Consider the following 14,129-nt stretch of genomic DNA (forward strand, 5'->3'; position numbering starts at 1 on the left):
ACATGACGTTATTTATTTCTCTATGTCGTTCAGGTGAAGGAGGAGAAACAGGGCGACGCGGTTCTGGTGGGTCGGGTCATGGTGCCGTGTCTCCGTGGTCAGGAGCAGGTCCACCGTCTCGTCATGTCTCAGTCTCAGCTGCACAGAGTTCACAGTCTGCTGCGAAACTAAAGCCTCAGCTGTCCTTCTGTCCTGCATCTTCATCATCAGAGCAGACACTCAGGCTGACGTCAGATTACAATCTTTTGTCCAATTAAGCGTTCAGTCATAAATTTGTGTCATAACAGACGACACGGAAGGGGGCGGAGCACTGTAAGCAAACAACAGCGGCTGAAAAATACTTCAACTCGCTGCAGATTTAATTAATTGATTAATTATTGTCGCCCTACTTTTGGTTTGTTTATGCTCGTGACTGATGCTTTCAGCCATTTTGTGTGAAGACGATCGTGGTTATAGAAATATTGACGACTGATCGTGACTTTATTGGTTTTATCCTTTGACTGAGTGATACTGAATTTTGACAATAATTAGAAGTTAAATTAAAGAGCGTGAAACTGTGATGATTGATGATGAACTGTATTTACATGTCTGCTGCATGTGTCCACTGAAAACTACTGTGTGTTTGTTGCTGAATATATATTGAGAACTGGCTCTGGTGTGGAAGCTGCAGTTCAGGCTTGAACCACCGGATGGCGATTTCTGTGTTAAACTCCATTTTTGTAAGCTGGCTGTTTTAAAGGGAAAAGAAGAAACTAAACGTGTCACTGACGACAAAGTTGCTACAAACCACTGTGTGTGTTCAGATTAAAGCAGGTTAATCTTTACTTTACTGTGTAAAAAAAAAAAGCTAAATTATTTCACATTTATGCACTTTAGTCTGATAAACAGTAAAATATGGTTTAAATGATTTACTATTTATTACTGTGTATTGTTACATGCTTGAAGTAGAATGACAGTCTTTGTCCGAGCCTTAAACCTTAAAGCTGTCATGTGACAGAGAGCGACGGTCACATGACTTCACCTGTTTTCAAAGCAAAACCACATCTTTGCCAAAGAATGTGTTTGAATTTATTTCTGATATTTGTGTTAATAAAAGGGCCGAGTGCATTGATGTGACTGTTGTACGTGTTGTGGCTTCCTGCTCGTGCACAAACCAATAACTGATCAATAAAGACGGTTAAAGCCACTTCATCCCTGTCAGCCTCCTATCTTAAATCAATCAAATGCATTTTTCAGTAACCTGGTTTATTTTATCTTCTACTTTACAACATTATCTTCAAAACATTTGGCTGCTAATAATAAATATCTGCTTTTAAAAATGATTGGTTTGATTATTGCCAGGCTGTTCGCCTGCCCAGGACGTAGTTGGTGATTCTCTGAAAAATTAAAATAAACAAATGTGTTCATTACTTTCCATCAGCTACTGTCACAGTCTCTCTCTGGTTAATGTGTGTTTGTACCTTGTTGTAGAGTTGTGCGTTTAGACGGTAAGATTTGTACTCTGCTTTCCTTCGTTCCTCCTCTTTCCTCCTCTGAACCTCGGGCAGACTCTCATAGATCCTGGAGGTGAAACATGTCTGAATCACTTTCACAAAATAAAACACGACTGTGATTCATCTGCTTTAAATCATTGAAAAGGTTCAGAGAAACACTGGTTAAACATTAGAACTGTGTGTCTTCAAGGGCTTTCTATAAACATGTATTTAAATATATACACTTTCAAAGAAAGGACTCACAGTTTGGATCTCTGGATCATCTCCTTCCTGGGAACAGCTCTCCTGAGCAGAGCAGCACCTGAACAAAGTTAACAAAGCAGTCAGTCCGTCAGTCAGTGCGTCCGTCAGTCGGTCCGTCAGTCTGTCAGTCAGTGCGTCAGTCAGTCCGTCCGTCAGTCAGTCCGTCAGTCAGTGCGTCCGTCAGTCGGTCCGTCAGTCTGTCAGTCAGTGCGTCAGTCAGTCCGTCCGTCAGTCAGTCCGTCAGTCAGTGCGTCAGTCAGTGCACTTGCAGAACCTAAAGACAGATTGCAGTGAAACACTGTTTCCTCCTCTCGTACCTGCAGGCTTCAGCCTCACTGCTCCTCCAGCCTCGTCTCTCTCCCCGGTGAAGACGTTGTGCAGCTTCCTCTTCTCCACCTGCAGAGTCAGACGCTTCAGACGCTGCGTGGACCGAGAGATGAAGTCTGGGCGCCGCATCTCCAGCGCCTCCTGCAGGAATGACACAGTGAAGAACATTTACTAACCATCAAGAATAGAATGTCTTATATTCTTTTTTTCCCAGCACAACCTGATGAAATTATTATTATTATTGTTTTTATTAGTATATACTGCCATGAAAAACATCCGTCAAACAGCTACCATGTAACCTGCCCTGTAAGTGAGGTTTGATTAAAAAGCCAAAACTTACCTGTAAAGAGACTTGTGTGAGACCAGAGGACGTGGTCTTGGTTCTGGAATCTTGATGAGGTTCATGGTGGTGTATGAGGTGATGCTGCAGGTTTCTGTCTTCATGGACTTGTCTCAGTCTGAGGGGTTCTCTCCACGGTCTTGTTCTGCTGTACTGTACAAACATGGCAGTGCTCGGCCTCGGCCTCCACTCCGCCTCCTCCTCCTGGTCCTGGTCCTGGTCCTGGTCCTGGTTCTCCTTCCTGGCCTCTGACCTCAGGTCGTCAGCAGAGATGAACCATGAAACTCCTGGAGGAAACAAAGTCACATTCACGTCAGTAAATTTCAGCCTGGTTTTATTCTGCTAAAACTGGACAGATAAAAACAAACCTGCAGGGTAAAACTTTGACGGACTGCGCTTGTTCTTTCTCCGTTTATGTGACGACTGACTTTTCGAAGGAGTCTTGTTTCCTCCTCTTCCTCCTCTTCCTCTCTCTGCTCTGGATGATGATGTGAAAACATGTCTCGGTGCTCTGGATTCATGAGGCGAGGGAAAAGTGGTGCCGACGTCTCTGGTGTGGCGCAGAGTCCCGTTACTAACAATCTCCAGGTCACTGGCTAAAAGAAATAAAATAAAATGTTTTTACATGTGTGTGAACAGTTTTGATCAATCTGTTTCCCTCATTACGTTCAGTTCAATCTAACCAAACACTCCTTTATTCAAACACGGCACATACTCACAGTCAAGTGTAGCAGTAAATAACATCAAGTTTCACAGTGCAACATCAGTTAGGATCACATCACCACAACTGGCTCAAACACACACACACTCTAAATAAATCATAGAAAAACTATAATAGCTGTAGCTCCTTCTTATACTTTGATGACATATTTCAGTTACTTGAATTTCTTTTTAATATTTTTCAGGCTTGTGAATTTTGGCCAGTTAAAATCAAAATTATATTTTTTATTAAAATTACATTTTCTACAGTTTTTATTTTGATTTAGAAAACAAGTTCTGACTCAGGTTAGGGTAAAAAATACTAGTGAGGGCTCGATATCAGAGTCCTGAACATCTCTCATAATAATAACAACAACAATGATAAGAACAGTAATTTTATCATCCTTATGCTTATTAATAATAATAATAATGATAATAATAATAATAATAATAATAATAATAATAATAATAATGATAACAATAATAATCATCATCATAATAAAAACAATAATAATAATAATAATGATAACAATAATAATCATCATCATAATAAAAACAATAATAATAATAATAATAATAATAGTAATGAACCAGCTCACAACAGGACTCACACATGTGTTCCATAGGATATTTGAATCAGTATCAGATCAACACTGATAAAAAGTACAGTCATTAGTTAGTTAGTTAGTTAGTGATGGTTGACTGACCGGTCTGAATGCCTTTGCTGAGCAGTTTCACCGTCAGAGTTCCTGAGAGTCCTCGCTCTGATGGGACGGTGAAGGTGGACGACGTAGAATCAGGGAGAATCTAAAGAAAAACAAAAAGCTCATCATCAACGACATGTTTTTAGTTACACAACTATATTTTTTCTTTTAAAATAATAAGTCTCATAAGTTTACTTTAAAGGCAGTTTTTAAATGAACTATTAAGCAGCACATGGAACATACCGAGGACTGCTCTGTCTCTGATGGAGGGCGTCTCCCTCTCCTCTGCTCCCTCCCTTCTTTCTGCTTGTTGATGGTCTTGTAGAGTTTACTGAGGCTGGAGCTGCTTCTCTGGTCCTGGACTCTGTGAGTGCCGAACACTCGGACCAGCCGGTCCGTGTCAATGGTGGACGTGGTCTCTGACTCGTCTCTGTCAGCTGGAGTGAAGCGCAGACTCTGGGAGGAGCTGTGAGACGGAGCGGAGGTGGAGGAGGCGCGACTGTCTTCTTCTGCAGGCTGTAGCTGCAGCGTCTGTGTCCAGGCCTGACGGGGGACGGGAGCTTTATGGTCAAACTTCCCACTTCCTCCCACTTTCCTCTGCATTCCTCTGACTTGACTGTGAAAAGTGCTGCTGTCCTGACGTTTTCCTTGCTTGCGTTTTGTGTTGTTAGCATCACGATGCTCCTCATCACGTGCCCCTGACACGTTAGCCGCCCTCTTGCTATGAATGAAACGAGACAGAAGCTCCAGTCGCTCCAGCAGCGACGCCTCTCTGTCACTGGTTGGACGAGAGTCGTCCATGTTCCTCTGCTCACAGAACCTTTGCCACAGCTGCTCCAGATTGCTGCTGCTGCTGCTGTGTTGAGGATGAGGATGAGGATCATCATGGTGTCTCTCCTGCAGGTCAGCTGAGCTTTGGTTGACGTGACGGCTCGTCTTGATAAAGACTGTTGTTTGTGGATCATCGTGATGGAAGAAGTGCACTGGGCTGGTTCCCTGGTCTCTCACAGACACCTGCTTTGGAGTCTGGTTCACACTTGTTTGTGAACTTTTATCTGCTGTCACACGACAGAGTGGTTTAAACTATATTACACAGACAAACACTTTTTTGTTCCAGCTTCAAAAAACACACTAATATTATAATAAGTTTGTAATAAAAGAACATGAATGGACATGGAAGGGAGAGAACTGAAGACTAGTCTGGACTTTACTGATCCCACATCTGGGAAACGGTGCAATGCTTGACCTCCACTGGAGATTTAAAATGTGTTTTCTCTTGTTTTTCATTGTGTTATAATTGTTTCTTGGGTTAGGGTCTCTGTGTGTGTGTGTGTGTGTGTGTGTGTGTGTGTGTGTGTGTGTGTGTGTGTACCTCTGTGTCCAGGCTCTTGCATTTTAAAGGTGGCTGTATTTGACCTCTTGCTGTAGATGCCCTCCGTGTGTCTGATGGTGACGCCTCGGTCTAACCCCGGGTCCTGGTGCCCGAGGACGTCGCTGCTGAAGCGGGGGGGCACAGCGTCGTCTGAGCCTGTTCACATTTAATGTTTAAACAAAAACTCTCTTCATATCTGGGATGAAGGACTGATCAAACAATCCTTCATTTTCTATCACAGATTAACAGAAGCTGTTGCCTGTATCCCTCTCTCTCCCCCGTCTCCCTCTCTGCTGGGCCTCAGCTCTGCCTTTGTCTGTGGAAGCCCCTGAACATGAATAATTAAAGCTGTGCCTGGTGTACGTTACAATAGAGCAGCTGCGACTCACTGGGGCACAGGGGAAATGAGAGCGGAGCCTCTTTACTCATTACAGCTTCAACTGACAAATCAACTCTGTGGACTCATAAATTCATGATTTTCTAATTTGCAGAGTTTAAGGCAGTTTTTAATCCTGAGGCTGCAGCTGAATCCACAGAGACACAATGATGACTAACAACAAATGAACCATTGACATCAGAGCTGGTTCCAATCCCTGCTAACACACAGAGCACAGTGTCTGTGACAGCACAATATTCACCTCATCTTTTTGAACATTATAAAGCAGAGATGTGTTTAATCAGAATAAACTAGGACTGAACTATTTCAGTCAAATATGAAATATTTCCCACATATATTATTGAGGTGCAATTGAGTATTATTGAGTCGAGCTTCAGGACGATTTATTTTTAACAGATTTTAAACAATACACTCTGATGCAAGGATGATCCTCACTTTGTGCAGTCATCATTTCCATGTTGATAAAAGCGAGTCGTCAGAATGGAGATAATAATTACAGAGCTTATATTCGCTGTGTATTATTTCTAATAAATGTACAGAATAATAATAATAATAATAATAAGTGAAAAGTGTGCCGTACCTGTGTGTGAGCTCTCCATTGTGGTGTCAGAGGTGTTTGAAGAGGAGACGTCGGCTTGTAACTGAGGGACGTAGAAGAAGTCCTCGCTGCCGTGAGGTTTGTACGGTAACAGAACTGTGAGAGGGACACACACACACACACACACACCAATGTTAGCTGAGCATGTAGCACCACATACATTAGTCTCGTTTTAGGGTTCTTTTAATGGAGAAATGCTGCATATTTGATCTGTAAAGCTGGTTCTTTCCATATAAAGTCTACCTGGTAATTCACTGGTTACAGGTCTTTTGGAAACATCGGGTGTGAGATGTGGTGTAAACGATTGTTTGGACGTGGAGGTCATTCTTTCCTGCGGTGCCACCGTTTTAAAAAGGGTGGATGTGTCAACTCTTTCAATCGTCCTCTGTCTCTGTGGCTCTCTGACCTCGCGCCACTCTGCAGGACTGGACAAACCAACACCTTCATCTGGACTGCTGGCAGCAGAAGGAGAGCGTCGGAGGGAAATGAATTCTCGACGCGTCAGCCCAGAAAGAACCTCAGCCTGAGTGGCCGAGCTACGATCAGTGGCTTTGGGAGACAGAGTGACATGGACGTGTGGGACGTGTGGGACGTGTGGGACGTGACCTGACCTGGTGAGGGATTCACAGGTTTGTCCTGAATCTGAGGTGTTGTGGACTCTCAGATAATCTTTGACATTCAGATCTTCTCTCCTTAAACCCTGAGAATCATCATGGCCACCAACAGCTTCTCTCCTCTTCTGATTTCCTGACATTAAGTGAGATGTTACGTTGCTGGTTGGATCAAACACTGATGTTGGATCTGTGGTGGGAGCTTTGTTAGTTTGAGGGTGTTCAGCTGCCTCTGTGGAGAGCTCTGGGCTCGGGCTGATTGTAGGTACAGGTGACGTCGAGGGAGAGGTTGAGTGCAGGCAGTTGGAGATGGAGATGGATGTGAGGGTTACTCCTTCTCTAGCAGCTATCTTCTGTACCTGAGCTTCTAGAGTTTCTGAGGAATGAGGGATGGGAGAGTCAACGAGGTGTGTTCTGATGCCCGACAGAGGCGGAGCCAGCTGCCTGTTTACATCAGCGGGATCAGTGAATGTCTCTGCAGTGGGAGGTGGAGCCTTTTCATTTGGGACTCTGACACTGGATAGTGCACTGCTGTCAGTATCTGTGCTCAGCTGGCTCTGGCAGAACAAACACACACAAACACACACAAACACACACAAACACACACAAACATAGTGAGAGACACAGAGATACAGTTTAGCTTGTTGGTTAAAGCTATAGTGTCTGTCAGCATGGAAACCTGCTCGAGTTGACACAGAAATGATTGTCAGTCACCTCATTTACAGTTTTTAAAGTGAAACAGAGTCAAATATATTGCTTTTTTTTTTAAATCATGGTGTGAACAATAATAAATAGATGTATAATCAGTCAAAATAAGGGATAATAAGAAGAAAATGATAAGTGATTGACCTGAACACACCACACACACACACACACACACATACAACTCCAAATAAACTATGAGGGATGAATTATGTACATGTTGTCAGCTGAACTGATTATCGTTGAAATGTTTGAATATTCATGCCGTCACCATAAATAAAGTCGAACAAACACTGTGAGACAGACTCAGAGGACATTTCATCAAAGTTTCAGATGAATGCTTCTCGTCTGAAAAAGGACGCAGCACAGAAATGACAAAGTTACACGCTGCAGCTTTAAAACACCGCTCAAGAGGCTTTGCATGAAAAAAAGCATCAGCACTGCAACCACTCCTGAATCAGAACAGGGAAGAGTTTGTCCGACGTGCATGAATGAAGCCAGATTTGAACTTAAGCGTCACTGACACACAGCAGTTACCTTCACTGTGAGACCTGGACTGTCCAGACAAGAAACATCAAAAAACAAACACAATTACATGATTTTAATAAAGAAACCTTTTGTTTTCTAAACTGAACTAAACTTGAAGTGATTGTTTCATAAGCTACAGATGTTTCTATTTACCTTCATAGGATATTTCAGTAGCAGCTCTCTCGTGATCTCTTCAATCCGTTTTTTATCTTCTTCGTCCAACTCCAGAGGCTCACACTGTTGTCCTGAGAGCTTCTGCTTGATCCACTCTGCAACATCACAATGGACTAACAGTCACTTTCTGTAAATCTTCTCCTTCTGTGAGGAACATTGTATTTAACACAGAATCTCTAAATCTCTGTTTTACCTGCAGGATTCCGCTGATCAAATCAAATAAAAGTGAACAGTTTAATGAATAAAATGGAGAAGCAGCATGAATTCTAAAACCTAGACAATTATTATTTACCAAGTTGTGTTGCATGACAGACCAATAAGTAGATTTTATAAAACGACCTTTAACCTCCAACACTACGACAGCTACAGGATCAGGAGTTGTAGATTCTATGGATGCCAATGTCATTCTGACTGTTTTGGACTCGGTCCTTGCAAAAGTTAAAATCAAATCATTTCCTGCTTAATTTCCTAGACTGGTCATGAGGGTTTTGTATTTTGAGGTGTTGATATCAGCCCCTGCCGCCTCTGAACCATCATACCTCTGGCTCTGCTCTCCTCCTGGTCGGTGCTGCTGGCTGTGCTGGACATCATGGTGGCTGGAGATTCCCTCTGGAGTAACTCGGCCACTCTGACTGCCAGTGAGCTCTCACTGCTCCCGTCGCTCAACACTCCCTGATCCGTGTCCTCAGGGGCAGCGGATGAGGAGTTGCTCTGTGAAGCATCCCCAAGTGCAGCCTGTTGTTCCTCCTCTGAGGCGTTCTCTGGCTCTGCAGGTGTAGAGGTGAGCTGTTGTGCAGGCTGTGTTGGCACAGTATTGTCAGGAGGTGCAGCGCTGCAGCCCTCAGGTTCTGCTCGACGCGCTGATTTGGAGAGGACGGACCCTGCAGAGGGTGCAGTAACCACAGCTGATGTGGATGGATAATCTGGTCGCCATGACGAGGCCACACTCTCTTGACCCATAGAGCTTTGCCTCAGATTATCTGAGGTCAGCATGGAATCGGACGCGGACCTGGTCCACAGTGAGGAAGATCGAGTTTTGCGATCTTCCGCTGCAGAGGAGGAGAAAGAGGAATCCTGGGGTTTACTGGTTTTCTTCATGGATGAGAGAAAAATGTCACCATCCGACAGCAGATGGCGCTTCGCTGCCGAAGCTGAGGAGGCTGCAGAGGAGCGAGCAGACACCACGTTGTCTGCCTGAGAGAGTCGTTTTTGGAGGTTAGACAAGGCCTTGGAGCTGACAAAAGAATCCTCTCTACTTTTGTCCAGGCTGCAGTTTGCCCGCAAGGGTAACTCAAAGTCTTTTTGTGTGCACCTCGGCTTAGTAAATAATGACAGGTCAGACCTTTTGCCCACCTGGACAGCACTCGGGCTGCTGATTAAACTGCTGTGCTGCTGCTGAGTGGGCTGCAAAATGGAGGCGTGACAGTCTTCATCAGGATGGAAGTTGGCTTCTTGTCTGCACGCACTCTGGAAAGCTTGTGTGTCTGTTGAAGGAGAAGTTCGTCTGGTCTGATCCGGCATCGATAAAGCTGGAGCAAGACTGTCCAGACTTAAAGGTATGGATATACTCGAATCCACCGACAGAACACTGGACCTGGAAAACTCTCCTTTATGAGGACTCTCAGCTGAAAACACAAGTTTATTTTAAATGAATTACATAGCTTCATTATGGATTATGAACATCTGAGAATAATCCATGACATAGACATTTAACAAAACACATTACATATAGATAACCATGTAACTGTAGATAAAGTAAAAACCTTTATAACTTTTGTCAGTACAGATGTAAAGTTCAAGGATTTTGGATTTACACACCTTCAGAGGGTTGTGTGCTCTTGGTCGGCGTTCCAATAGATCCTTTAATCGTACAGATGTCAGTGGGAGAGAATTCAGGTTCTCTGATTGGCCCTCTGGGTGCAAATGGAGTCAAGATTGTTGATGGAGACTGGTCAATACCCAAGTTGTGGAGATATAACTGTGAAAAAAAGAGAATCAGACATGACTTTATAAATGTATTCATGGTGTTCACATTCAGGAGTCAGCTGAATTAAGATGTTCTTAACATATTCTTTAGGTTATTTTTGACGCTCGTTTATGCCGGATTTTCAATTTTTCAATTACCGGAATGCGCTCGTCAATGTTGAGCTCTCGAGACAGGGCAGCGGGCAGAGGTGGTGTTGATGGTGGTTTTGAAGTCCAGTACGGAGCGTAGTTATCAACCTCAAGGCTGATGATAGATGAAGCTCCAATGGAAGTTCCTAACTTCAACCCACTGTTGTAACTTTCTTGTGAACTTGAAAGTGTCAAATCTCTATCGTCCGACACGTCACTGAAGCGACCGAGGCTCAGAAGAGGCGACAGTTGAGCTTGACCAGTTTCCTTGTCTTTCTGGCTCGACATGATGACCGTGTTGAGAGAGGAGTGGGACTGCGACATACCAAAGGGTGAGTTGGATGGTCTTGCTGCAGACCCGATGTTATCTTTGTCACTGGGAGCTCTACCTACTGCCTCCCCTCTTCTTGGAGAAACGGAGGTAGATGGAGCATCAGAGGGGCTCTGTGTGACATTCTGGTTAGCAGCACTCTGTACATGCTCACTCAGTATGCGATTCAGGGAGTCAGAAACTGCGTCATAAGCTTTCTTTTTAGGAGATACACCAGAAAAACCTTGCAATGCTAAACTATCAAACAGTGAAGTTTTGCAGGAACTGTGATTGGCCCGCCAAGCGTCTACTTTCTGCATGTAGTTGAGACTTGGAAGCGATTGGACTTTTGCAGAGGTGTTTTCTTCACGGCACTGACTTGCTGTGCCTGGGTGATGGACATCACGTTCAGAAATAGCTGGCTGTGGAGAGATCCTGGAACTTGATGGATTAGAGTCCTCTTTATCAGATTCTATGGCAGAAAGTCGGCCTAATGTAGCCTTGACACTGGATTTAGGTGGGGCCTTAAAAACCCCTGGAGTTGACTGAGACTGTGGCAGGAAACCCAGGTACGACCCATCAATCCCCGTTTGGTTCCCTGAGGACCAGAGGTCTTGCTCTCTGTGAAGTCGTTCAACACCAGCTGAAAATGGCCCCGTCGACGGCTGCACTGTTGCACTGTTTTTTTCTTCAGATGCTTTTGTGGGATACGGAGTGACACATGGACCAAGAAGTGGTTGGTTTCTTGATTCAGCTTCAAGGTTGCTGTGCCTCGTGACCTCAGACAGCAGCTCCCGGTGTAACATTTCACTGCTGGCATCAGGCCGGGTGCTGCGGGAGCCCATGGTGATGTTGGAGACCTCAGATGATAGTTCTTGTGATCGGTCAGCTTGCTGTGCCTGCTGTTCTGGCAGAGAGGCTTCACCTGGAGGACGTTCTCTTCTAAATTGGCTTTGGTGAATGTCTGATTTACAAACATTGGTGCTTTTTGACACAGTTTTCTTCACAGACACCTCAGAAGCAGAGGAAACTGCACTACTGCTGGTGTTAGGCACGCCGACATCTTTCTCAAGGAGCTCCAGAAGATGCTGGGCAGGAATATCCTTACTCAGAAAGTATGTGTCATCATCCAGTGCCTCTTCTGCTAGTCGGTCAGATTGTGTCTCTGAGTCCTTCTTTAGTGCTTCCTGTCCGTCAGTGATGGCATTCAGTAGGGAGTGATCAATTTCTTCTTGTCTGGCTTTATCCACTGGTGGTAAACTGTATATTGACAGAGAGCAGCAGCTGCTTGTTGCTTCCTCAGAGAGAATAGTTGTCTGAGCCAAAGGGTGTTGAAACAGCGAGCCACTCTCTGAGGCCTGAGAGCTGCGACCCTGGAGTGAAGAATGAAACCTCTCTGATGCCATGGAGACGTCAGGATATGCCCTGGAAAAAAAAAAACAACACCAATAATTTAATCCCAAAAAAAATTGGTTGTTGAAATATAGACAAAGATTGTCCATGGGGGAAATTATTAACATTTATGCGGGTTGTTTTTTTTTACCTTAAAGGTGCAAATTCATTGTCACTTTGTTGGAATAAAGAATATTCATTGAGGTTGTGTTCCACTCCTGAGTTTACAGGCATCAGGAAAAGGGCTGGAGACAAGTTACTGTCCTGAAATTCTAATAAAACAGATGAATGTCATCCATAGACCATGAAAATCATGCAGTCAAAACCAACCAAACCTTATTCAAGCCCTAACTGTCACAGACTTCCAGTTGTAATGAGATCTAATTAAATGAATTGTTAAAAATGGAAATGAAAAGGGATTTCCTACAAGTACAAACATAACATTCATGTACATGTCATTCTTTTAACAGTATTTTATGAATTAAGCCAAAACAGGTTTCCAATAACACATCAACCAATCAATATAAACTATTCTGAAAAGCACAAGAAAGTGCAATTCAACATACATACCCAAGTCCAGAGAGTGATGCCGTTGATGCTCCAAATCATCAGTGGTTAGTCTGGGATGACTCTGCTCCTGACGGGTACCATGTTGACTAGAAGGATCCAGCTGACTCATGGATGAATGTTCAGACTGACTCACATCTTTGTCTTTATCTTCTGGCATGTGAGGAGAGGCCTCCACTCTCTGTGAAATAATTAGTAATAACTTCATGAAAAACTGGAATGTTTCAAAACAGAGCTGCACAATTAAAAGCAAAATAATCAAAATCACAATCCGATCAAGTACATTAATCAATAATTAGATGAAGATAAAAATGTGTGAACAAACAGCTGGTGATATACGGTGATATTTCACACCAAACGCCACTAAAATGCACACATCATATTCTACAGACTGAAAATCGAAATGTAAGATTTAAATGAGAGTTAGAATAATTAAGTAAAATAAACTATTCCCTCTCATATCATGAATCACATCGCAATTTCAGTCAAAATAATCCCAATTACATATTTATATGATATTGTTCAGCCCTAGTAACAGCTGCTCAACTCATTGACATGTCATTTAAAGCACGGTTTCCCAAAACTGGTCCAACACACCTGATTCAAATCAAGAGCTCGTTACCAGACTTTCACGGAGCCTGAAGATGAGTGGATCATTTGAATGAGGTGTGTTGCCGCAGGGCATCCTTTAAAACGTCCCTGAGGACCAGTGTTAGGAAACACTGATTAAAGCATGATGTTAGCTCGAGGCACACGTATGTATATATATATATATATACACATACGCTAACATGAGCTAACAGTCTGGTCTAGCGATTAGCAGCTAGCTAGCCGCTAACAAACGCCAGCGCTAAGTAAACTTTAGTCGGGTTTCGTAAACGCTCACCAACGCAGAAGTGTTGTATTATATATACTTTTATTTTATCAACAACACAAAGTTTGAGGAATCACCTGTGGAGTCTCCATGTTGATGTTGTCGTCTACAGACCGCCACTGTGCGCGCGCTTCCGCCAGCTCGTATCCAAGCGCCGTCGCTAGGACATTAAGTCGCGCGAGAAGAGATTTGAATTGACCGAAGAGGACAAAGATCGTGTATTTAACAGATTAATCACTCCATCTATTATTGATGGCCCTATTGTTATTGTTGTTGTTGTAATAATAATAATAATAACAACAGTAATGATGATAATAATAATAAATTCATTTTCTACCGTTTCATCGCGCCAATCTCTGCTGACATAGGTGGGTTCATACCCTGGACAGTCAATGTGGCCCTGCAATGATAATAATAATCATTTTATCTTGACTTTTATCTTGTTTTTTTGTGTGCATTTTGTAATTGGGTCTGACATTACACACATCCTACTGAACTCCTGTATTCCTGTTTTCTTTATTATTAAATCGTAATTTCTCCTTTTTTGGTCACTGTCTCCTACTTCTTTCCTGCCAATTGCAAGAGACAATGCCACATTAGGCAGCTTGGACACTCAAATTGACCAGAGGGGTGAGTGTGGAAGGTTGTGATGGACCTGTCCAGGTTGTACCCTTCCTTTTACC

At 43.3% G+C, this 14,129-nt stretch overlaps 2 protein-coding genes across 20 annotated transcripts in view; one reads left to right on the forward strand and one right to left on the reverse strand.

The window, feature by feature from the left end:
• dctn1b (dynactin 1b) overlaps positions 1–1,116 on the forward strand; it is a 47,640-nt gene extending 46,524 nt beyond the window's left edge. For 17 of the 18 annotated variants that reach the window (XM_058616394.1, XM_058616380.1, XM_058616382.1 and 14 more), the window contains one exon: positions 34–1,116. In XM_058616394.1, the coding sequence (XP_058472377.1) occupies positions 34–171 (138 nt within the window). In that variant the 3' untranslated portion in view covers positions 172–1,116. The remainder of the gene's footprint in view (positions 1–33) is intronic. The other variant, XM_058616399.1, reaches the window with a different exon arrangement.
• Positions 28–13,597, reverse strand: alms1 (ALMS1 centrosome and basal body associated protein). 2 transcript variants are annotated; one of them, XM_058616379.1, is made up of 18 exons: positions 13,524–13,597; positions 12,576–12,753; positions 12,157–12,277; positions 10,313–12,038; positions 10,007–10,166; positions 8,728–9,813; positions 8,168–8,283; positions 6,417–7,341; positions 6,156–6,269; positions 5,179–5,334; positions 4,050–4,861; positions 3,810–3,909; positions 2,772–2,999; positions 2,404–2,690; positions 2,054–2,204; positions 1,737–1,794; positions 1,461–1,560; positions 28–1,376 (listed from the first exon to the last, which is right to left on the reverse strand). In XM_058616379.1, the coding sequence occupies exons 1-18, from the start codon at positions 13,536–13,538 to the stop codon at positions 1,332–1,334; spliced, it is 6,378 nt and encodes a 2,125-aa protein (XP_058472362.1). In that variant the 5' UTR covers positions 13,539–13,597; the 3' UTR covers positions 28–1,331. The 2 variants fall into 2 exon arrangements, with proteins under 2 accessions (XP_058472362.1, XP_058472361.1); XM_058616378.1 differs by having other exon boundaries at positions 4,050–4,864.
• Positions 13,598–14,129: the final 532 nt, after the last annotated feature.

Source organism: Solea solea, chromosome 18 (assembly GCF_958295425.1).
Source record: "Solea solea chromosome 18, fSolSol10.1, whole genome shotgun sequence".
Classification (NCBI taxonomy): Eukaryota; Metazoa; Chordata; class Actinopteri; order Pleuronectiformes; family Soleidae; genus Solea; species Solea solea.